We start from the raw sequence: 25,760 nt of genomic DNA, 5'->3' as shown, positions 1-25,760 counted from the left end.
TATCTATTGTTTTGCTTTTTGTCTTTGTTTTGTTCTATGTTCTATTTCTATCATTTAAATTTCTCCAGAATTCTACTGTTCAACGGCTCCCCCTTCTGCTTCTATTCCTTTCTCTCCTCTCTTCTACCTTCCAAAGTATTTAGATCAATGCTGTCTTGTTAAAATGTTTATTTTATTTTTATTTTTCCTCTAACTCTACTTTTCACTTCTCTATTACCCTCCAGGTACTTTAGTTAGATTGTGAGCCTTCGGGACAGTAAGGGAATTTTTCAAGTACCTTTCTTATTTCTAATCTTAATGTATATTTTCTGTAAACCGCTTAGAACCTAACGGATGTAGCGGTATATAAGAAATAAATTACATTACATTACATTACAATCTCATTCACACAAAGCAAATTATAGCAGTCTTTCCCAATACATGTTTTGTCAAAAGAGAACACATATTAATATCTTATATCTTAGTATATCTTAGTTAACAATCAGTTCAGTCAAACTTGATTTGTTTTAGCTTGAATAGGCTTTAAAATATTCAAACATCTTAGTTCTTAATTAAAACTAATCACAAAAATATTATTACACGTTTAACACTGATATCACAGTACCTTAGCTTTGTCCCTCATTGAACCTTTACCCAAGATAGACATTTTTGCACCAGTCTCTTCTTGTAGTCTTTTCAAGGAATTCCCCCTGGGTCCAAGCAATTTCCCTACAAAATTGAACTAGGGGGAAAAAAGAAAATTATGTTTTAGAGAAGAATAAAATAAAAAATATTTTATTATAATCCAAAAATAAAATAGTAAGAAAATTACTGCACATTATGCCTCAATGCATACAGCTGTGTGCAAAAGTTAGGCATAATTAGTCAAATTACATATTTCAATGAATCCCTAACTGACACAGTGTCAAAAATTAGATACAGTCTAGTCCAGGGGTAGGGAACTCCGGTCCTCAAGAGCCGTATTCCAGTCGGGCTTTCAGGATTTCCCCAATGAATATGCATGAGATCTATTTGCATGCACTGCTTTCAATGCATATTCATTGGGGAACTCCTGAAAACCCGACTGGAATACGGCTCTCGAGGACCGGAGTTCCCTACCCCTGGTCTAGCCACTATGGGCTACATAAGAGGGGTTGCAGAAATGTTCTCAGCCCAACCAAGTTGGGGCAGTTTCCATTGAGGACTATAATACACTTAGGGCCTCTTCTATCAAACTGCGATAGCAGTTTTTAGCGTGGGGAGCCGCGCTGCTCCCGATGCTCCTATAAGTGTCAGGAGCAGTGTGGGCCATTCAGCATGCCTCCCCGCGCTAAAAACTGCTATCGCAGTTTGATAGAAGAGGGGGGGGGGGGGGTGAGCTCAGCGATTTTCCACTTTTTTCATTCTGTATTTTTCTGATGGAACAAAAAGAAGTGGAAAATCTCTGCACTCACCCCCTCTTCAATGAAACCGCACTAGCAGTTTCTAACATGGGCAGCTGTGCTGAATGGCCCACGCTGCTCCTGATGCTCATAGAAACTCTATGAGTGTCGGGAGCAGCGCGGGCCATTCAGCGTGGCTCCTCGCGCTAGAAACTGCTAGTGCAGTTTAATAGAAGAGGGGGGTCAGTGTCTAGTAGTTGATAGAAACTGTCCCGACTTTGTTAGTTGGGCTGAGAACTTTTCAGAGGCCTTTCGTAGACCCAGATTTTCTTACCCCTATCTAGTTATTAGCACCAAACATACAATCTTGGGCAGCTGCCAGAAATTATCCAGCTGCTGCTGATGTTCAATTGCAGTACTTGAATAGCTAGCTGGCTTTGTCCTAAGTTGGCCAGGTAGCTGGCTGGTTATTGCCATCAAGGGGTACTAACAGATTTAGCACGTGCTAACTGTGTTATCGTATAAGAACAATTAGATTTAAATGTTAAGACACATCATATTCCTATGGGCATCTTAAATGTTTTGGAACTGATTCTATAAATGTGTGTTCTGATTGGCAACTAATCGGGACGCACGTGGTGCATCTCTTTCTTTTGCCAGTTTTATCAACCCTCTCTCGGCACTCTAATATAATTGAAATTTGTTGCCAATGTACTTGAGAATATTTTTCTGTAACATCGCTGTATATGTACAGTCTCTTCCCCTGTAAACCGCTCTGAACTGCTTGTGGTATTGCAGTATACAAAATAAAGTTGTTATTATTATTATTTGGGTGGGGTTATTACACTATTAGATTTTATGTGTTAGATATTATAGTGCTATATTAGAATTACTTGTATGATGTATTTTTGTGCACTTGTTGTTTTGATTTGAAAATGAATAAAGAATTTAAAAAAAAAAAAAAAAACAACAAACCTACCCGAAGCAGGCAGCCTACACTGTAAGCATTTTTGCAGATCTAGGGAGATGCGTAGGGACACCTAAGCTCACCCAAGGCTGGGCGTGGTTTCACCTGGAAGTGGCCTTGGGCAAGCTTAAGCAACCCTAGGCATCTCCCTAGAGCCATGACAGACACCTGAAATGTACCTTTCAAATAGATGCGGCCGCTGCAATGCCATGTCAGCTGAGTGGCCGCGGCAGGGAACCCCAACCGTGAAGTCAGCTTGAACCTGCATTCTTTGGTTTAAAGTCCACTGCACTAACCACTAGGCTGCTCCTCTGCTCCACAGGGGCATCTGTGCAGCCATTCTTCTAAGAATGCTGACAGACAGATATCCCTTATTCCTGCTTTTTTGCCATTCATGTGTTCTAATTTGTGAAATATCTGTTCATGCTAGATGTTTTCATCACATGGATGTCCATCTCATGTATTTTGGAAAATACATTATGTAGACATCCATTTTTTATATTATGCCCTGGATGTCTCTATTCTGACTTGGATATACTTTCGAAAATGCCCCTCCACTTCTACCAAATGGATTACTGCAATTATATGATTGAAAGGATGTCCAGATATTTTCACCTATCCTAGCCAATGTTTATTTTGAATCCATAAAAAATGGAAATATATACAGTAGTGATTATGCATTAATTTCAGAAAGATATCAAATTTAAGCTTTTACCATGTAGTAGCTATGCCAGCTTCAGTTCACCTAGGGCAGGGGTAGGCAATTCCAGTCCTCGAGAGCCGGAGCCAGGTCAGGTTTTCAGACTATCCACAATAAATATGCATGAAATAGATTTGCATCTCAAGGAGGCAGTGCATGCAAATCTATCTCATACATATTCATTGTGGATATCCTGAAAATCTGACCTGGCTTTGGTTCTCGAGGATTGGAATTGCCTACCCTTGACCTAGGGGTTCATTGAAACATACATTTTGACCAAGGGTGGCTAAACATTTGCATACAATTGAATTCAGAAAACATGTTTAAATTTAAAAGCTAACTCAGAATTATTAGCAATGTCTATTAGAAAATTGATAGTATGATATAAATTTTCTTTTGATATGGATTAAACATATTCCATATCTGTGAGTCTGTATTCTGTATTGTCAGTGGAGAAATGCGGCCATTATTCTGGTGGTTACAAATGTGTGGTTAGAGAAGGAAAACATTAGCTCTGAATTTCTCATTGTCTCTGTACATTAGTCATACATGAATAGACCATTCTAGAGCATTTCACTCCTCCTATTCATGGCAATGTTTTGAAAATTGCAGCTAATTCATGCAGACATGGGGGTCTGAAGAGACATAAAGGCATTGGAGACAGGAACATCACTGAAAAACCTGACTAAAGGCTTAAGTCATATATTAAAATGGAACATCACTTTCATGCCTACTCCTCTGACTAATTCTCAGATACAACAATTTTTAAAGTGCTTTTCTGATGCCTGTGGGTGCCACTAAGTGAGTCTAGAGAATGTTTCTGTAATTTAAGAGACAAATATAAAGGTTGTAATTAAAGAAGGAAGACATTGCTGTAGGCATTTTCTATAAGTACCATAAGATCTTGTCATATTAGATATCATTACCAATTTTATTATTACAGATTTTCCGAGATCCCATAAAGTTTCTAATTTAATTTTCCATTCATATTTTTTTAGATCCTCACTGTCTCCAAGGTTCAGCAGTACTAATGGTCAAAAAGTATATTAATATAAAATGATATAAGCTCCTTGTCCATCTGTCTATGAAATGTGATACACACGAGCATATCATAACCACATCATATTTGCAAAATGTTCCACAAAAAACAACAAACTAAACTAAACTAAACTAAATCTTGGATTTATATACCGCATCATCTCCACTGATGGAGCTCGGCACGGTTTACATGGTTAGGGAAGGAACGGAAATCCAATGGAATTATATAAGTAAGAGAGGAGAGAGGTTTAGGTGTAAGAATGCCAGGAACGGGACGGGGTTACGTTTTGGAGAAGAGCCAGGTCTTCAGACGATTACGGAATGGTAGAAGTGGACTCAAATTGCGGAGAGGGGAAGGGAGACTGTTCCAGAGCTGAGCAATTCTAAAAGGGAGGGAAGAGCCAAGTTTACCAACAAGGGAGATGCCTTTTAGGGAGGGGTAGGATAGTTTTAATTTTTGCGAGGATCTAGTGGAGGTTGGATTTGAGGAATTCCAGGATAGCGGGATAAAAGGAGGGAGGATACCATGGAGGATCTTGAAGGTTAGACAGGCACATTTAAAGTGGACCCTGGAAATAACGGGAAGCCAGTGGAGTTTGGATAGGAGCGGTGAGACATGATCAAACTTACTTTTTGAGAAGATAAGTTTAGCCGCGGTGTTCTGTATTAGTTGGAGTCTGTGAATGCTTTTCTTTGTTACGCTAAGGTAAATGGAATTGCAATAGTCCAATCTGGAAAGGATAATGGATTGTACGAGGACGGCAAAGTGTTTTTGGTGGAAGCAGGACCTCGCTTTCCTCAGCATGTGAAGGCTGCAAAAACATTTTTTATCAGGGAGTTGAGGTGGTCATTGAAGGATAATGATGAATCTATGGTGATGCCCAGAACTTTGCTAGAGAACTCCAGCTGTAGAGAGGAACCTGTGGGCAGTGGGATTGAGGTGGGTAATTGATCAAGTTTGGGGCCGAGCCATAGTAGTTTGGTTTTGGACTCATTCAATTTCATTTGTACAGTGTGAGCCCAAGATTGAAGGTTGGTTATGCAAGAAGAAATGTTAGCTACGAGATTGGTGAGGTTTGCATCGGTCTCGATGAGGACCAGGATATCGTCGGCGTAGGTGTAGAGTGTTTCTAGGGGGGATAGGTGGAGAAGGTTCAGGGAGGACATATAAATGTTGAAGAGGATGGGAGATAGGGGGGAGCCTTGTGGGACTCCACAGGTCGGTTTCCATGGGGAGGAGGAGGAACCATGTTTGGTGACGGTGTAAGAGCGAGAACGTAAGAAATTCGAAAACCAGTCGAGGACTGTAGAACTGATGCCTATCTCGGAGAGTAGGAAGATTAGAATGTCATGGTGGACGACATCAAAGGCAGCAGAGAGGTCGAATTGAAGGAGAACGGCAAATTTTTTATGAGAATGAAATTGTTGGATCTTCGAGATAAGGGAGGCCAGGAGGGTTTCGGTACTGAAGTTGGGTCTGAAGCCATAGCTTGACATCAAGGAAAAAAATTAAAGTATAGTAGATGTGGTTCTGCTTAGTGCAAAGACAATGATCAGACTGAGAAGAAACATTTCACAGTGGCAGGAACAAAGCACCACTATGAATCTGACTCCTTAAGTACAAAATAAGACGCCTTGAGGTGTTTGTGGTGATGGTGGGGCAAGCACAGTGTGCAGTGGGACTCAAATCCTTTTGGCACAAGAACAAGAGGTCTCATGCAGCAGTGGTAAAGGTTAAATCTGGACACTAAAGAAGTTTAAGAAAGAAAAAAGTAAATATGAAGGGGATAGTAAGAGGAAAAAAGGGAATGAATTCAAGAAAGTTGGGAAGTCAGAAATTAGAAGGGAAAAGGGAGAGCGCAAAGGGATGGGGATGGAGGAGGGGAGTAACATAGTAATATAGTAGATGATGGCAGATAAAGATGCTCCATCCAATTTGCCCAACAAGATGATGTCAACATATGGCAAAATGAAATATGCAAATTTTATTTTAATTTGTCCATGCCATTTTCAGGGCACACACCATAGAAGTCTGCCTAGCACTGGCTTTGTTCTCCGACTACTGAAGCAATCATCAAAGCCCTACTCCACTCTATCCAAATCTGTCCAGCCATGACCAGGACACAAGGCACAGACTGTAGAAGTCAACCTGATAATGGTTTTGCTTCTTAATTATTGGAGTTGCTGTAAGCACCTCTAAGTTTGTTTGGTTCCATTCTTTCCATACAGAATTATTCTCTTGTGTTTTATCCCATGCATTTTTGAACTCCATTTCCATTTCCATCACCTCCCCATGAGACATTCCAAATATCTACCAACTCTCCTTGAAAAAGCACTTCCTGACATTATTCCTGAGTCAACCTGAATTCATGTCCTCTAGTTCTTCCATCTTCCCATCTTTGAAAAAGGTTTGCTTGTATATTACCGTAATACATTTCAAATATTTTAATATCGGTATCATATCACCCCTGTCTCTCCTTTCCTACAGGGTATACATCTTCAAATCCCTCTTCATACATCTTGTGGGGCAAACCCCATACCATTTCATCGCTTTTCTCAGAGCCGCTTCAAGTCCTTTTACATTCTTAGCAAGATATAGGGCTCTTTTTACTAAGCTGCGGTAGCGTTTTTATCGCGCGCTAACCCCCGCACTACACGGAAAAACTAACACCAGCTCTATGGAGGCATTAGTGTCTAGCACGCGGGGCATTGTATGCGCTAAAACCGCTAGCGCAGCTTAGTAAAAGGAGTCCACAGACTCCATAACTGAATACAATACTCCAAGTGGGGCTTAACAACAATTTGTACAATGGTACCTGCGTCTCCTTTCTTCTGCTGGTTATACCCCTCCCTAGGCAGCCTAGCATCCTTTTGGCCTTGGCCACCGCTTTATCATATTGTTTATCACCTTGAGATCCTCAGACACTATCACACCAAAGTCCCTCTCCTGAGCTGTGCTTAACAATCTCTCATTTCCTATCTGATACATCTCCTTTGGATTTATGTACCCCAAGTGCATCACTCTGCACTTCTTTGCATTAAATTTTAACTGTCAGATCTTTGACCATTCTTCTAATTTTTGGAGATCTCATGATTTCTACTCCCACTCAGGGCAGGATTAACCAATAGGCCAAGTAGGCATGTGCCTAGGGCCCGAAATGGTCAAGGGGGGTCCAATGAAGGAGGGCATCAACATTGTTTTTTCCAAACAGCGATGGGCCCCTCCAGCATCGATCGGCACCATGAGCCTCCCCCCTCCCCCCCGATTGGCAATGCAGGTCCTACCCCGATCGGCAACGTGGCCCCCCCATCAATGGAAAGTAAGACAAGCAAGCAATGGGGGTAAGAAAGGCAATGGGAACTGTAATTGTGCAAGTGGTGCTGCTTGCCCAAAGCTTCCCTCTGAAGCAGCTTCCTGTTTTCGCCTGGGCGCATGGTGGGGTGGGGTGGGGCAGGGGGCCCAGTGTACTTGTGTTCCTAGGAGCCCTTGACGAATTAATCCTGCCCTCCTCCCACCAGGGTATTCACTCTGTTGGTGATCTCTGTGTCATACACAAAAAGGTAAACTTTTCCTTCTAACCCTTCAGCAATGTCCCTCACATATATATTAAAGAGAATCAACCCCAGTTCCGGACCCTGAGACACTCTACTACCCACTTTCTTCTGAGTGAATTCCATTTACCAACACCCTCTGTCAGTACAAGAAGGATAGGGAAGGCAGAGAAAGAAAGAAGAGTGCAAATTGACAGGGAAAGAGGAAGGCGCGCTAGCGGTTTTAGCGCGCACTTAGAGCACGCTAAAATGCCAAGCATGCCAGCTGCTACCGCCTCCTTTTAAGCAGGCGGTAATTTTTCAGCTATAGCGTGCGCTAAAAACTCTAGCACGCCTTAGTAAAAGGAGCCCTAAGTCTACGGTTCATAGACAACAACGCGGAAGACAAAGGCGCGCGCTGACAACTGAGCGCAAGTCGGAGGCGCGTGCTGAAGAAAATTACTGTTTTTAGGGGCTCCGACAGGGGGTTTTGTTGGGGAGCACCCCCAGTTTACTTGATACAAATCGCGCCGACGTTGTGGGGGGGTTTGGGGGGTTGTAACCCCTCACATTTTACTGTAAACTTAACTTTTTCCCTAAAAACAGGGAAAAAGAAGTTTTCAGTAAAATGTGGGGGGTTACATCCCCCCAAACCCCCCACAATGCCCCCACAACGCGGTGCGATCTGTATTAAGTAAAGTGTGGGGGGGTTCCCCCCACACACACCCATCGGAGCTCTAAAAACTGTAATTTTCTTCGGTGCGCGCCTCCGCACTGCGCTCAATTGTCTGCTCGCGCCTTTGTCCCGGCGCGCTTTTGACCTGACACCAAGTCTACACAATCCTGACTGGTGTAGAACAGGTACAAGTGGATCAAATTGTTACTGGGGACACTTGATGAAGTTACAGAGTAATACTTTTAAAACCAATAGGAGGAAATATATATATTTTTTTCACTCAGAGACTAGTTAAGCTCTGGAACGCATTGCCAGAGGATGTGGTAAGAGCAGTTAATGCAGCTGGCTTTAGAAAAAGGTTTGGACTTTTCCTCCAGAAATGTGTCCATAGTCTGCTGCTCAGCTGAGACAGACATGAGACAGTAGCATGGAATGCTGACAGTATTTGGGTTTCGCCAGATACTTGTGACTTGGATTGGCCTCCGCGAAGATACCGGGCTAGATGGATCATTGATCTGACCTAGTAAGGCTATCCCTATGTTCTTAATGGAAATGGGGAGAGAACCTCCACTTATGCATTTAGAATAGTATAGTTAGGTGATAAAGGACACCCCAAATTATCACAAGTAGCTGGATACAACTTTTTATTTTAAAGTATATAAATAATACGTTGATAATGACAGAACATATGTTTAACAACAAAAATAAACATACTAAAGCAAGAAGACTCTGGGAGAGCCCCTGACATCAGCATTGGTTACTATTCAGTCATGAATCAGGATAGAAACATAGAAACATAGAAATAGACGGTAGATAAGGGCCACGGGCCACCAAGTCTGCCCACCCCAATAACCCTCCCCTACCTTTTTCTGTGAAGAGATCCCACTGGCGATCCCATTTTGACTTAAAATCAGGCACGCTCCTGGCCTCGACCACCTGCAGTGGAAGATCATTCCAGTGATCAACAATCCTCTCGGTGAAGAAGTATTTCCTGGTGTCACCGTGTAGTTTCCCGCCCCTGATTTTCCACGGATGCCCTCTTGTTGCCGTGGGGCCTTTGAAAAATAAGATGTCCTCTTCCACCTCGATACGGCCCGTGAGATATTTGAACGTCTTGATCATGTCTCCCCTCTCTCTGCGTTCCTCGAGTGAGTATAGCTGCAATTTTTTCAGCCTTTCCTCATACGGGAGATCCTTGAGTCCCAAGACCATCCGGGTGGCCATACACTGGACTGACTCAAGTCACAGATGACATAGTTAAACTGGCACAAGGGCCCGGATTCTATATGCAGTCACCAATCACATGTCAATCTTGCAACGGCACTGTTTGCAGAATTGCTGCTAAATGAAAGGTAAGTGCTGGAATCTCGCCTATGGAGGTGCCTTATGATGCCTAATGCCACTTCTGACATTAACCATGCCTACAGTTTTAATTGTCTTTTTGAATTGGGGCAGTCAATTAGTGCGCTGATTAAACCAATTCAGCTAAGTGGCAGTAGGGTGCCTATCACTGCCTGGATGATGAAAGATTAAGGGACCCCCACCAGCATGGCTTTACAAAGGGAAGGTCCTGTCAATCCAATCTGATAAGCTTCTTTGACTGGGTAACAAAAAAACTGGATGGGGTGAGTCCCTGGACATAGTCTATTTAGACTTGAACAGTAAGGCTTTCGACAGCTTTCCACACCGCAGGTTATTAAACAAGATGAACTCGCTAGAACTAGGAGACACACTAACAGCTTGGGTACAAGACTGGCTTAGCAGCAGACTTCAAAGAGTAATGGTAAACGGTATTCCCTCAAAAACGTCAAAATTGGCCAGTGGAGTGCCACAGGGCTCGGTCTTGGGTCCGATGCTATTTAATATCTTTATAGGGGACCTGACTCAGGGACTTCAAGGCAAAATCACATTATTTGCTGATGACGCTAAACTATGCAACATCATGGGCAGGGCAAAAGAACCCGACAGCGCAACCAGGCCAAGCGCTATGGAGCAGGACCTACTTCTATTGGAACAATGGTCCAGGACTTGGCAACTAAACTTTAATGCCAAAAAATGCAAAGTAATGCACCTCGGGAGCGGAAATCCATGCAGAACATACACCCTGAATGGTGAAAACTTAACAAGAACTACTGCAGAAAGGGACTTGGGAGTTCTCATCCGAGAAGACATGAAAGCTGCCAATCAGGTGGAGAGAGCTTCAGCAAGGCTAGACAAATGCTGGGTTGCATCAGAAGGAGCTTCATCAGTCGAAAGCCTGAAGTCATACTACCATTATACAGATCCCCGGTGAGACCTCACCTGGAGTACTGTGTCCAGTTTTGGAGGCCTCATTACCTAAAGGATGTGAAGAGAATGGAGTCGATCCAACGAATGGCCACTAGGATGGTTTCAGGATTTAAAGACATCCCATACGAAGAACGCCTAACCAGACTGCGCTTATATTCTCTCGAGGAGCGCAGAGAAAGGGGGGACATGATAGAAACATTCAAATACATCACGGGTCGCATTGAAGTGGAGGAAGAAATCTTTTTTCTGAAGGGTCCCACATCGACACGAGGGCATCCGTTAAAACTTAAGGGGGGAAGATTCCATGGAGACACCAGGAAATACTTCACCGAACGGGTGCTCGATCGGTGGAATAGTCTTCCTCACCAGGTGATCGAGGCTAGTAGCATACTTGACTTTAAGCGTCAATGGAACCAACAGGTGGGGGTACCACAGAGTTTTGCTTAAAAGATGGATACTTCAGGTGGGGGGGGTTTGTCTTGAGTAGACTTGTGGGAGGAAGGGTTATTGTGTGGGCAGACTTGTTGGGCCATCAGCCCTTTTCTGCCGCCAAACTCTATGTTTCTATGTTTCTCTATGCCTAACTTCGGGAGCCATTTTTTAGAATCTTATAATGCCTAAAAACATCTGGTAAAAAATCCTGATTTTGAAAGTCAGAATTTGAATATTTCATATGGCAGTTCATCCAAATAGCAATGCCATTACATGAAATTGCTTGTTATGAGGACGTTTTAAGGAAGATAGTGTCCCGTCAGATGTTATTTCTTATAGAATTGTCAAAAGAAACTACAGTTTAAGAACATAAGAATAGCCTTACTGGGTCAGATCAATGGTCCATCAAGCCCAGTAGCCCGTTCTCACGGTGGCCAATCAAGGTCCCTAGTGCCTGGCCAAAAGCCAAGGAGTAGCAACATTCCATTATCTCAGAATAAGCAAGATTCCGGAGCCCCAAATAGTAGCAACATTCCATGCAGAATCCCTAAAAAATAGCAAGATTCTAGAATCCCAAAGGGTAGCAACATTCCATGCTACCGATCCAGGGCAAGCAGTGGCTTCCCCCATGTCTTTCTCAATAACAGACTATGGACATTTCCTCCATGAAATTGTCCAAACCTTTCTTAAAACCAACTACGTTATCTGCTTTTACCACAACCTCTGGCAATTCATTCAAGAGCTTAACTATTTAGCTAAAATATTTTACACTAGATGTACATCTCCTTAGGAGTGGCATAGAGTGACACGGGTAAGGGTATATTAGGTGCACATTTCCTTTGAGAAGCATACAGTGACATGGGGACTTAATCCATGCCAGGGCACACCTGGCGGGGCCTCCGTGTGTGCGGATCACCGGACTTGATGGACCCAGGGTCTGATCCAGAGATGGCAATTCTTATGCTCTTATGTTCTATTGTTGTTGTCATGGCTCAGTCTCATCTCTCCTACCTGCGCCGTTGCTGTGTTGTCTGCAAATCCGATGAGTTGGCGAGAGCTGGGGACCGGCTTGAGCACTGTGTTGGGGGGGTAGGCAGGTGCGGGTACCGGGTTGCGCGCTTTTACGCTTAGTAGAAGGATTACGTCGCTCCCACCGCAGCTTCTGTGGTGCCTGAGCTGCAGGTGCAAGGGGCCGACTCGCGCTACAGGGTCATGCCGAGGATGACAGCACAGCTGGTGTAGGGTGCCGAGCCGTGAGTGTGGGGCCGTTTCTGGCCAAAGTTTATTTTTAAGTTTAAAGGTGCCACAGCGGCTCCTCTCACGATCGCCGCCTTCGTCGGAATCCTTCTCCGATGCAGGTTCAGCTCGTGAGAGAACCCGCTGCAGCGGCTTTTAACTTAAAAGCAAACTTCAGCCGGTAGTGCCATTATTGCTGGATGGGGGACTGCGTGAGGTGGAGAGCAGGAGGCCAAAGCTTTTCCAATATGTCTGGCGCGCATGCGCACTCCTGCCGGCCACAGACCTACAGATCAGGGATCAAGGAACATGGGGTAAGAGTGCGCATGCGCGCTTAGCTTTTTATTATAGTAGATTATACAGAGAAACAGAAAAAAATGAAGGTGGGTAAAACCATATGGCCTATCTAGTCTGCCTAACCTTGCCACCTACTATCCCTTCTTCTTCCATAGAGATTCAACATACTTGTCCAAGCTTTCTTGAATTCAGATATACTGTTTGTCTCCACCACCTCCCCTGGAAGGCCATTCCACACATTCAGCACCCTTTCCATGAAAGTGTATTTTTTGAGGTTACTTCCGAGTCTATCCCCTTTCACCTTTATTCTATGCCCCCTCATTCCAGAGTTTCCTTACAATTAAAAATCGACTCAACTTGTATACATTTATGCCACATAAGCATTTAAACAGCTCTATCATACCTCCAAAGTATGTATATTGAGATCACTAAGGGCTCTTTTTACTAAGGTACGCGAGCGGTTTTAGCGCACGCTCTAAACGCTAACGCCTGCATAGAGCTCGCGTTAGTATTTTTCATTTAGCGTGTGGTTTGCGCATGCTAATCTTGAGCACATGCTAAAAACGCTAGCGCACCTTAGTAAAAGGAGCCCTAAATTTGTCCTCAAACTTTATGATGAAGACCACTGACCATTTTAGTGGACTAAACTAAACTAATGTATAGACCGGGTCATCTTCATATAATAAAGCTTGACTCGGTATACAGCAAATTAAAAAGTTAAAGAAATCAACAGAACTTACAATTTTGAAAATAGCCAAGTTTTAAGTTTTTACGAAAGGTTTGAAAGAGTGAAGTGAACTGATGCCATTCTGTTTATATCTTTTTGAAGGGGCATCATTACCTTCTTTTTCTACTGGCCATTCCTCTCCCTGTGCATCATTCTAGCTTTTATCATTGCTTTTTCAACCTGTTCGGCCACCTTAAGATCATCACATATTATCACATTCAAGTCACATACCTCTTTCCTGCACAAAAGTTCTTCACTCCCTAAACTGTACCGTTCCCAAATGCATGACCTTGCATTTATTAGCATTAAATTGTAGCAGCCAAATTTTGGACCATTCTTCAAGCTTTTCTAGGTCCTTCCTCATGTCCTACACACCATCAGGGATGTCTACCCTATTGCAGATTTTGGTATCGCCTGCAAAGAGGCAAATCTTACCAGACAACCTTTTCAGCAATACCACTCACAAAATGTTTTTTTTAAAAACCCAAAACAGGTCCAAGAACTGAATTTTGTGGCACACCACTGGTAACATCCCTTTTCTCAGAGTGATCTCCATTGATCACTACCCTCTGTCACCTTCCATTCAACCAGTTCTTGACCCAGTCCATCGCGTTGGGATCAATACCAAGGACACACAGCTTATTTATTAAGACAGCTGTATGGAACAGTGTCAAAGGCTTTGTTAAAATCTAAATGTACCTCATCTACTGCTCTCCCTCTATCCAACTGTCTGGTCACCCAGTCAAAGAAATTGATCAGATTTGTCTGACAATGCCTGCCTCTAGTGAATCCATGTAGCTTCAGGTCCTGTAGACTATTGGATTCCAGAAACTTCTCTATTCTCTGTTTCAAAAATGTTTCCATTAATTTATTTACCTCAGGAGTCAGACTTATCAGCCTGTAGTTCTCTACTTCTTTATTTCCACTTTTGTGGAGAGCGACCACTTCCACCCTTCTTTAGTCCTCTAGTAGCATTCCCAACTGTAGAGAAGCATTGAAAAAGTCAGCCAGTGGAGCTACCAGAACTTCCTGAAGGTCTATCTAGCCCAATATCCTATTTCCAACAAAAACCTAGCAAGATCCCAAAAGAGTAAAATAGATTTTATGTTGCTTATCCTAGAAATAAGTAATGGATTTTCTCAAGTTCATCTTATAGTATGGACCTTTGTTTCAGGAAATTAGCTAAACCTTTTTTAAACCCTGCTATACTGACTGCCTTCACCACATTCTCATATGCCAATATAGTTAACCCCCAATACAAGACCTCCCAATCTCTGAAATAATTTCCGCAAACATCTGAAAACCTGGCTTTTCTCAAAAAATGTAAGTCCCCCTCCAACTTAGGAATCAAGGAAACTCTTATATCTTGGCATCCCAAGTCCTCTAAATTTTCTTCACACTTCTACCTCTAACCCTCTGTTGTAGTTCCTTCCTATTTCTCCTACTGTAAACCGCGTCGAGCTCTACGAATGTGGAGATGATGCGGTATACAAACCTAAGAATTAGATTAGATTAGATTAGTACAATCCACTGTTTCAAATGTTACAGTGATATTTAAATAGGTTGCTACAATCAGAGCACACATTTCCAAACTCAATAGCCAGATATCCAAAGTAGATACAAGTAGTACTATTCAAAAATGTGTTCTGTTGCAAAACCACTCAGGCATTTGAAAAGTCAAGACTTTAGTGACTGAGGTGGAATGAATCTATTATAGTCATTTAGAATACTGGATAAACTTTCTTGTTTCTGATCTGCTGAGCATGAAACTAGCTTAAAATCTTACTAGTGAGTTTTAACTCAAACAAACAAAAAATCATTCTCATAAAAACATAAGAATTACTGCTGCTGGTTCAGACCAGTGATCCATTGTGCCCAGCAGCCCGCTCACGTGGCGGCCCTTAGGTCAAAGACCAGTGCCCTAACTGAGACTAGCTTTACCTGCATACATTCTGGTTCAGCAGGAACTTGTCTTGAATCCCTGGAGGGTGTTTCCCTCTATAACAGTCTTCGTAAGAGCGTTCCAGTTTTCTACCACTCTCTGGGTGAAGAAGAACTTGATATCTTAGGGGCCTTTTTACTAAGCTATGGTCTGTGCTATGATTAGTACTTGGGTTTCCTGTGCACTGAGGCCACTTTTACGCAGCTGTAATATGGTCACATTTTCCATATACACATTTTATCATTAGTATGTGGCTATTTACGCATGAACCCTTATCTACATCTATTGTCAAGGTGGTAAGGGTTCCTGCAAACCATGCACTTGTAATGCCCACATGCTAACTAATTAACATATACCGTTCTTCCCAAGGTAGCATATATTCAACTACCCTGATATGCCCTCATGCATAAATATTAAAATCACTGTTCTTGAGGATCCTCAGCGGCACCACTTGGGGCTCAATACCATCTCATTGCCCCAAGCTTTACGTGTCAAATCTTCATCGGGTCCTATCTTAACTTATATAGTTCTATCACTTTTTATACTTTTGTTTTTATAGTTTTTATATATTTATTTAAATTTAAAAAGCTATATTTAGCTTTTGTCATGTGGTCTCTGGCCAAGGGATTGTCATACCGACATGTTTTGCTATGAACTAGCTTTATCAAGGATAATCCCCTAGGGAAACAACAAAAGTTTACATTAAAAGATATAAATTATTATAGCTCTCCAAGTGACCCATATTCATTTAAATAAGTCACAAAAACAGCCTTTCATTTCTTACCATGCATTAAATCGCCTGCAAACACGACCACTCTGCCTATAGAGATGGCGGCAGCGTTCATTACAGGAGTTAAATAGAGCCGAACCCGAGTACACTGTACACCCGCGATTACGTGGCAACAGCGTCACGGGCCGGCATGCCAGTTTTAAAGAGGTAGTAACATTTTATCACTGGAACCGTGTATTCTACATTGTAACAAGAGCCCGCCACCCAGCTTAGCTAGATCAGGGAACCCCACTCTAATTCAGCATTTAAACCAAAATGCATCACAGTATTTAGGAAATATATCCATCTCTGCTCCTTATAGTTTAGCAATTCATCATTATTCCCCACCTCCCTACCCACCTCAACACTATCAATGACTCGCCATTGGGCCTGATCAATGGAATGTTGAGCATTTAAAAAATGTTCCACCAGAGGAGGAACATAATCATGCAGGCTCCTCTGCTGGAACATTTTTTAAATGCTCAACATTCCATTGATCAGGCCCAATGGTGAGTCATTGATAGTGTTGAGGTGGGTAGGGAGGTGGGGAATAATGATGAATTGCTAAACTATAAGGAGCAGAGATGGATATATTTCCTAAATACTGTGATGCATTTTGGTTTAAATGCTGAATTAGAGTGGGGTTCCCTGATCTAGCTAAGCTGGGTGGCGGGCTCTTGTTACAATGTAGAATACACGGTTCCGATGATAAAATATTACTACCTCTTTAAAACCGGCATGCCGGCCCGCGACGCTGTTGCCACGTAATCGCGGGTGTACAGTGTTCTCGGGTTCGGCTCTATTTAACTCCTGTAATGAACGCCGCCGCCATCTCTATAGGCAGAGTGGTCGTGTTTGCAGGCGATTTAATGCATGGTAAGAAATGAAAGGCTGTTTTTGTGACTTATTTAAATGAATATGGGTCACTTGGAGAGCTATAATAATTTATATCTTTTAATGTAAACTTTTGTTGTTTCTCTAGGGGATTATCCTTGATAAAGCTAGTTCATAGCGAAACATGTCGGTATGACAATCCCTTGGCCAGAGACCACATGACAAAAGCTAAGTATAGCTTTTTAAATTTAAATAAATATATAAAAACTATAAAAACAAAAGTATAAAAAGTGATAGAACTATATAAGTTAAGATAGGACCCGATGAAGATTTGACACGTAAAGCTTGGGGCAATGAGATGGTATTGAGCCCCAAGTGGTGCCGCTGAGGATCCTCAAGAACAGTGATTTTAATATTTATGCATGAGGGCATATCAGGGTAGTTGAATATATGCTACCTTGGGAAGAACGGTTATTGATTTAAGCCCCTTGTGGAGTTTGTGAGTTGTGTTATTGCATAGAGAACTAATTAACATAGCCATGTACACTCTCTGGCCCCCAAATTTTATTTTGTGGCACATGTATAGCACATGTGCATGTAAAAATTACTGTGGGACACCTGAGTTCATCCCATGGTAGTGCTTTTGAACAGGTGGTAAGCACATGTTAATGATTATTGTAGCTTCGTAAAAGGGCCCTTTAATCTCTATCTTCTTTTTCAAATAACAAGCTATTTCATCACAAAGAATAGCAGTGCCAGCTGACGCCACTGGTATAGAGTATAAAAGATTTTTAGCAATGTAAAATAATTTCCACAGTAGATTTAGGCACTTGAGATGGGCTCTGAATAATCCTCTCTTTGCATTTTCCACTGCTAGTCTATAAGCACTCATTGATGACAAGCACTTGTCCTTATTCAGCACCAAAGATGAAGAACATCAACAATGCTCTGCTTAGTTTAAATTACGTTTAGTACAAGCACAGAAGAATATTTTGTCAAGCTGACAAGGAAAAAAGAAAAGGATGACAATAGAAACAGCAGAAAGAAGGAGAGATAAAAGGATAAAGCACGGTGACATTCCAGAGAATAAAGAAAGGTCCTTTGAACTGTGTGATTCAGAGATGAAGAGCAATGGGTAGAGGGAGCATGAAACAGCAGAAATTCAATGTTGTTCACTAAAGACAACTTTGGCAGACTTCCGAAGGTTAGCAAAAGTACTCAGAGAAGTTGGGTAGATGCTATACCATTAAATGTTTATGTGAAACAGGCAAACCTGAATGTAGACAAAGACATGGGGCTGGTTGTGATATTTTCTAGGATAGCAAAGGCTTTCACAGATGTTCTAAGAGGTCCACTGGGAGGTCACGTTCTACAGGATTTTGGAGATGGGAGTGAATCTGTGGGACTGGAGAAATATGGTTTACTTCCTCTGTACAAAAGTGAGAACGGAAAGGAAGTCAGAAACCATAGGCCAGTTAGCTTAGCTTGAATTGGGGGAAAATTAATGGAAATACTGCTGAGGAAAAGGATGATAAAGCAATGGGTTTTTGGAACTGAGGTAGCATGGGTTTAATAGAAGATTGTGTCAAATGAATCTGGATTGATCATTTTGATTGGGTAACTAAGTATGACTATACAGTGGTATAGTGAGGATAGTTTACACCCAGGGAGGAAGCAGAGATTCCCTAGTGGGGGGAGGGGGGGACTCTCTTAGATGAACTCAACCCCCCTTTCCCAATACTTCTTCAAATCTATTTTTCTTCACTGGCAGCAAGTAGGGTATCCTACCCACTGCTCATGCTGGCTGAGCCTGCCCTCTGATGTCACTTCATGATCCTGCAAACAGGAAGTGACATCAGAGAGAGATCTGGAGCCAATGTGAGCAGCGGGGAGTTCCCGCTCATTGACTGTGAAGACTAGAAACTGTGTGTGGGGAGTACATTTAAGAGACTCACCTATCAGCAGAGGGAGTAGGAGAGATGTTGGCACTCCTGCCAAGACAACCTTGCCCTCTTAATACAGCATTGTGCCAATATTTATGCACTAGAGTACACCTATTGCATTTTATACAGGGAAAGTAGGTACCTATAGTTTAGCTGCTATTGCTGGAGATACATGTGTAATGTACGGTACTATAATCAGTATGTTTCTCATCCTTTCGTCAATAAATTCTACCCATGTGTATACCCACCTGTCAAATATGCACTATGTAATATACATGTGAATTTTGCAGATTAGGGCTTAAGCAGATTTTCAGTGGTTAAATGCATATATACACATATATGTGCAGATATGCCAATATTGTAATCATTTTTGCGTATATTTAGCACCTAAATGTTAGTGCCTTAGTTCTAACATTGCACACAAGATTTAGTTGACTTGGATGTCAACAATACCTTTGATACTGTCCTACATACAAATTCATAAATACACTGGGCCACCTAGGAATGAGTACATTAGAAAGTGGTTGAGTGACATTTGATAGAGGGTAGTGGTAAACAAGTTTCACTCTGAAGAGAAACAGGGATAAAGATAATTAGCAGAGTGCCTCTGGGATCAGTCCTAAGGCTGCTTTTGTTCAGTTCTTTGTGAGTAATATTGTGGAGGACAGAAGGACTCACAGATCTGCAACAGAGAGAAATGAGCTAAGCAAGTTTGAAGAACAGTTAATTGCAGGCAAGAAATTTTTAAATAAATAAGTACAAAATTATATACAGTAAAACCTTGGATAGTGAGGTACATGGTTTACGAGTGTTTTTCAAGATGAGCAAAATATTTTCTTACATTTTAACTCGATAAACGAGTGTTGTCTTGCAGTACGAGCACCAGTGGCATACCAAGGGGGGGCGTCCACCCCAGGTGCATCTTTAGGGGGGGGTGCACAGCCGGCCCGGACCCTATCGCGCTCCCTCTCTCCTTACTTAAGGTGACCAGCGAGTGAACCCTTCCGACCCTCCCAGCGAGAGCAGTAAACCTCCTTCCAGTAGCATCGGCAGCCGCAGCGCTAAACAGGCTGCTTCGCGGCTTTCTCCTGCCATTGAAGCAGTGGAAACCTTTATGGAAAAGGAGTTCTATGGAGAGTAGAGCCACAGAGAAGATTCTGTTTGCATTGGAAGAGGAAATCCTGAACTTACCCACAGTTTTCCTTGGGGAGTTTTGTTTTGCAAACTGTATTGAATTTTGATTCGGCCATTTTGTTTTCTTTTTTTTGTTTGAGCATTCTGACATTAAATTTACCTGTGAGAACTATATCCTAGAACTTTCTGGATGGGTTTTTCTTTTCTTTGATTATAATTGACAGTGTCTGCAGAGCGACTCCATACTGGGTCACACGCCGGTGTAGTTTTTAGCTGTAACCACTAGGGGCACTGAGGAGTCCCTTTGCTAGAGTCTAGTGCTAGTTACAACTTAAAAGCATAACTTTATCTTCACACACAAAAGTACTAGTATTCTGTAAATTTACATGTGCAAACAGGCAAAAGCAGGTGCTCAGTCATAGAATTAGGAAGATGTGTCACCTTGTATGTATTTGGGGAGAGACCTACAGCATTTTGGTTGCTTTTCTTTTATTTAGATATGTGACTGTCTCACAAAATATGATTAAAATAACCAGACACAAGTAAAAAAAAAAAAAAGAGGTAAAACTTTTGAATACAACAGTCAAAACCTTATCAAAGTTACAGAAATTCAAACATGACAGCTTTTTGACACATAACATAAGAACATAAGAGTTGTCATTCTGGGACAGACCAAAGGTCCATCAAGTCCAGTATCCTGTTTCCATAGTGGCCAATCAAGGTCACAAGTACCAGGCAAGATCCCAAAGAGTAAAACAGATTTATGCTGCTTATCCTAGGAATAAGCAGTGGATTTTCCCAAGTCCATCTTAATAATGGCTTATGGACTTTTGTTATAGAAACCCCCCCCCCCCTTTTTTTTTTTTTTAGCCCTGCTAAGCTAACTGATTTTACCCCCATTCTCTGGCAATGAATTCCAAAGTTTAATTACATGTTGAGTGAAGAAATATTTTCTCTGGTTTGTTTTAAATATATTACTTAGTAGCTTCATTGCATGCCCCCCTAGTCCTAAGTATTTTTGGAAAGAGTAAACAAGCAATTAATATCTACCCATTTCACTCCACTCAGTGTTTATAGGCCTCTATCATATCTCCTCCGAGCTATCTCTTCTCCAGACTAAAGAGCCTTAGCCACTTTAGCCTTTCCTCATACGGAAGTTGTCCCATCTCCTTTGTCATTTGTGTTGTCTTTCTCTGTTCCTTTTCTACATAATTCTATAATGTCTTTACTGATATGTAGCGACCAGAATTATACAATATTCAAGGTGCAAATTGCCCATTCTCAACATTTTGGATCCACAGCTGTAGTCATGTTTTCCCAGAGATGGCCACATATGATTTGCAGGATTGAACACAGAATTCAGTGTGAAACTGAACCAATGACCTATGTGCAGGCATGAACACCCCCTTTCTTCTGCTAGTTATGTCTTTCTCTATGCAGTCTAGCATGTTTCTAGTATTATTCACTCCTTACTCATGCTAATTTGATATCATTAGATATGATCACCCCAAGTTCTCTATTCTAGTTAGAATGCATTAGCTTTCACCGCTATTATATACACCACTATATTACATATGATAACATGCATAACGAAACTCCAGTCCTGGGCCCTCACTGTACAAATGAAGCTGAATGAGTCCAAAACAAAATTACTTTGGCTTGGCCCAAAATTAGCTACCAACACTCATTTCATTACCTTCTGGTCCTAGACTGCAGATTGAATTCTCAAGCAAAATTTTGGGCATCATTATTAACTCTACACTTTCATTTAATGACCATCTCAACTCTATGGTAAAAAAAAAAATGTGTTTTTAGTGTTCACATGTTAAGAAAAGTGAGATCCTGCTTCCAGCAGCAACATTTTGCTGTCCTTGTACAATCAATCATCCTTTCCAGACTGGACTATTGTAATTCATCTATCTAAGTGAACCAAGAAAAGTCTTCAAAGACTTCAGCGGATCCAGAATACTGTGGCTAGGTTGATCTTCGCAAAAAGTAAACTTGACCATGTTTCTCCGCTTCTGTCAAAACTTTACTGGCTTCCAGTAATTTCTAGGGTTCACTTTAAATGTGCCTGCCTAACATTCAAGATCCTGCATGGCATTCTCCCCTCCCCCCCCATCCCACTATCTTTGAATTCTATGAGACCTGACACAACCAGATCCACCCAAAAACTTAAACTATCTTTCCCCTCGTTAAAAGACATTATCTATGCGGGAAAATTAGGGAAATCTTTCCTTCAAAATCACTGAGCTTTGGAATAACCTTCCTGCCCTGCTGCGGAATCTGGGCAAGTTTATCAAGTTTCAAGTTTTTTTAAAATATTTTATATAATCGCAGTATCCAAATCCAATGCGATTTACAAAATTAAAAATAGAAAAAATAAAAAATTTCCAACAAACAGGACATTAAAAACAATTATGACGTAAAAACACTGATGAAGAGGAAGGGGGGGAAAGAAAAAAGAAAAAAAATGGATTAAATACAATTTGAAAATAAATAAAAAGGATGGGTAAGGAAACAAAAGGTTGGGGAATGGTACCCACTTAATTTCTACTTAACAGTGTTCCGAAAGCATCTGAAAACTCGGCTATTCTCAAAAATGTAAATCTCGCTATCCTCTTTATAATCACTAATTCTTACTATGTTTTTGTTCCTTATATTAAAGTTCCTGTAAACCGTACCGAGCTCTATCTTTATGGGGAGGATGCGGTACATAAACTTAAGGTTTAGTTTAGTTTATACAGTTCCTTTGGGTTTCTATACACCAAATACAGTGGTGCCTTGGTTTGCGAGCATAAGTCGTTCCAGAAGCATGCTTGTAATCCAAAGCCCTCGTATATCAAAGCAAATTTCCCCATAGGAAATAGTGGAAACTCAGACGATTCATTCCACTTCCCAAAAACTTTAATAGAAAATACAGTACTGTACGTACTTGTATTGCAAAATCTCACTCGTTTTAAACAGTCACTAAACTGCGGGTGAATTACATTCAAAAGCACTCCAAGCTTAACAAATTGTGCACATAATCAAAATAGAAAAACATTCCCACAGTTCAGGAAGTCCATGCAACTAACTGAGGCAACAAAAGACCAATCTCAGCCAGAACAGCAATCGGAAGAAAAAACTCACAGTTCCTTTGCTCAATCCTTGCAAATGGTTGCCAAGACTCTTGCCTTTCCTTGCAGCTCCAACACATACACAGGCTTGTGCTATGTGAATCCAGCCTCTTCCAAACCCAGGTCTAAGGCATTACCCTAGCTTGAGCCAGCAATGCTCTACTTGGGAAGAGACCAGTGTCTTCCCTCTCACTTTTCCTAGCCAAGTGCAAACTACTGGCTTTTCATGGGAGGAGCCATGCCCTGCTCTAACTGAGCCTGCTCTCACCTGGGCTTTTCTCTGGCTCCCCCGGTGGACACTAGGGAAACCACAGGGACCAAGGCAGGCACAGAGCCTGACTGGTTACAAAGTGCTAGCAGGGCACCTACGCGGGATTCTGTAAGGGTGCACCTAAGTGGCATGGAGGGGCATAATCGAAAGGAACATCTAAGTCTGTTTTTGTATAAGTAGCATGTCGTACAAAGTAAAAAAACAGCATAGGACACATTTTTTAAAAATATGTCCAAATTTTTTTTTGTTTTGAAAATTTTCTAAGTATACATCCTGCCGATCTGATCGTCCAAGCAGCTAAATCGCCAATCTTTATAACACATTTTCGTCCAGGTCAAAAATGCCTAGAACAAGCCCTGTTGGACGTGGGAGGGATCTGCAAAGTGATGGACTGAACACTCAGATATGGCACCTAAATAGTGAACTACCTTACAAGGCACTGCTGTGAACTTCACAAAAAGGGTGCCATGTCATCATCTCACTACAGCTCCCTTATAGGTCATAGTGAGTCCCATAAACCACCTCCAGAATCCCCTAGACCCACTTATCTACCACCCCAATAGCCCTTATGACTGCAAGAGCCACTTATATGCCAATACAAAAGTGTTTTGGGGGTGTATAGGGGAGTGCACATGTTTCAATATCAATGCAGTGATTACAGAAGCTTATGGGCATGGGTCCTTCTCTCCATGGGTCCCTAACCAACCCCCAAGACGACTTAAGCCTCCTCTGTGCAGGTTGACTAAGCTTTCCTATGCCAGGCTACCAGGTGATGATGGTCTGGAGGCTGAATTTTAAAGGTGTGATTACGATTTTTATGGGGTGGGGGGGGGTCGGTGATCACTGTGGTAGTGTGTGGGGGTCTGCAGTTTGTGTTTGCAGTGCTTATCTGTTGATTTTACATGTTTTTTTGTGACTTAGACCATGTTTTAAATTATCTAAGTCACAACGTCCAAGTTCTGTCGATCCTGTGCTGTATAACTTTCGGTTATCCATGCAGTATGACTAAGTCAAAGCCTGCCCACGTCCCACCGAAATCCCACCCTCGACACTCCTCCTAAAACGCCCCATTTAGCTATGGTCGTTCAGCGGCACTGTGAAGGCCTAGGTCATTTAGAAATAAGTCCAAAACCTGTTTTTATTATCGGCACTTGGACGTTTTTGACTGATGATCGTCCAAGTACCGACTTAGGCCGGTTTTTGGACGTTTTTCTCTTTCGATTATGAGCCCCATAGTGCTTAACTGCAAGAGGACATTCACATGGGCAGAGAATGGGAAGGGCATAGGTGGAGCCTTCACTTATGCTCTATATGTAAGTTAGTAACTTATGTGTATCTTTGCCATGTTTTGCCAACTGCAGCTATGCAAGTCTATGGCTGGTCTAACTGCAGGCATGTAAATATTAAGCACACCAATGCTGGGGTTTGCTAGTAATCTATAATGGAATCTGGGTTCTCAGATGCTGTTATAGAATAGGTTCTCACCAAGCTGCAAGGAACCTAAATGTAGGGTTACAGTTAGTTTATTTGATATACCAACATTTTTAACAACAACAAAAAAAAAGGTCAAACCAAAGTACCATAAAAACAGTACCATAAAAACAATGGTACTGAAACGAACAGGGTAAAAAAAGCCCAAAACAATAGACTGACAAAAACAAACAGGTTTGCAGGGAAGGGATAAATTACAATGGGGTCCTTTTACTAAGGCACACTAGCCGTTTTAGCACGCACTAAACGCTAATGCGTCCATAGACTATAATGGACGTGTTAGCATTTAGTGGGCAGTAAAACAGCTAGCACGCCTTAGTAAAAGAACCCCAATATTTGTTGGGGAGAGAAAAACAAAAGGGAAATGACAAAAGGTTAAGAGGTAAAAAAAACAAAGGAGCATAAAAGTTCACATTTTTACCAAGATGACTAGATCTATAACGTCCCACAATCAAATGCCTTTCTGAAATAATAAGCTTTGAGTTGTGATTTGAAAGTCTTGACAGATTTTTCCAACCTTAAATAAAGCGGTAGTGAATTCCAGATGCTCGGAGCCATCACTGAGAAGCAGGAGTCATGATAAGTGTCTAAAAACATTTGTCGAAGGTATGGCACAGAGAGCAAACGTCGAGAAGAAGAACGCAGGCCCCTTGTTGATGTGTATGGAATTAAATGATTAAATAGAAATAAGGGAAGCCCGATGAACTGAATTTAAAGTGTAAGGACATTATATTTAAACTAGTCTTTAAGCCCGTTACATTAACGGGTGCTAGAAAGCAGCCCCCTTTCCCTCTCCCCCTCCAGTTCCCCCCTGTCTCTCCGTAGCCCCCCTTCTGTCTTCCCCCCCTAAGCAAAATGATCTGCCTCCCAGCACACCCCTCCCCCCGAAGCAGCTCCCTTTCCCTCTACCCCTCCAATTCCTCCCTGACAGTGTCTCCGTGGTCCCCCTTCTGTCTCCCCTCCCAAGCAAAGCTGTCTGCCTCCCAGCACACCCCTACCCCCC

At 41.9% G+C, this 25,760-nt stretch overlaps 1 protein-coding gene across 1 annotated transcript in view; it reads right to left on the bottom strand.

Annotated features, from left to right (window-relative positions):
- The window catches only part of KHDRBS2 (KH RNA binding domain containing, signal transduction associated 2), a 626,093-nt gene that overhangs the window by 469,645 nt on the left and 130,688 nt on the right, over positions 1-25,760 (bottom strand). The window contains exon 3 of the mRNA XM_033937546.1: positions 605-721. Coding sequence (XP_033793437.1) covers positions 605-721 — 117 coding nt within the window. The remainder of the gene's footprint in view (positions 1-604; positions 722-25,760) is intronic.

The sequence above is a fragment of the Geotrypetes seraphini genome, chromosome 3 (genome assembly GCF_902459505.1).
Source record: "Geotrypetes seraphini chromosome 3, aGeoSer1.1, whole genome shotgun sequence".
NCBI classification, from domain to species: domain Eukaryota; kingdom Metazoa; phylum Chordata; class Amphibia; order Gymnophiona; family Dermophiidae; genus Geotrypetes; species Geotrypetes seraphini.
Note: the sequence above shows the minus strand (reverse complement) of the source record. Positions and strands in the feature narration are given on the sequence as shown.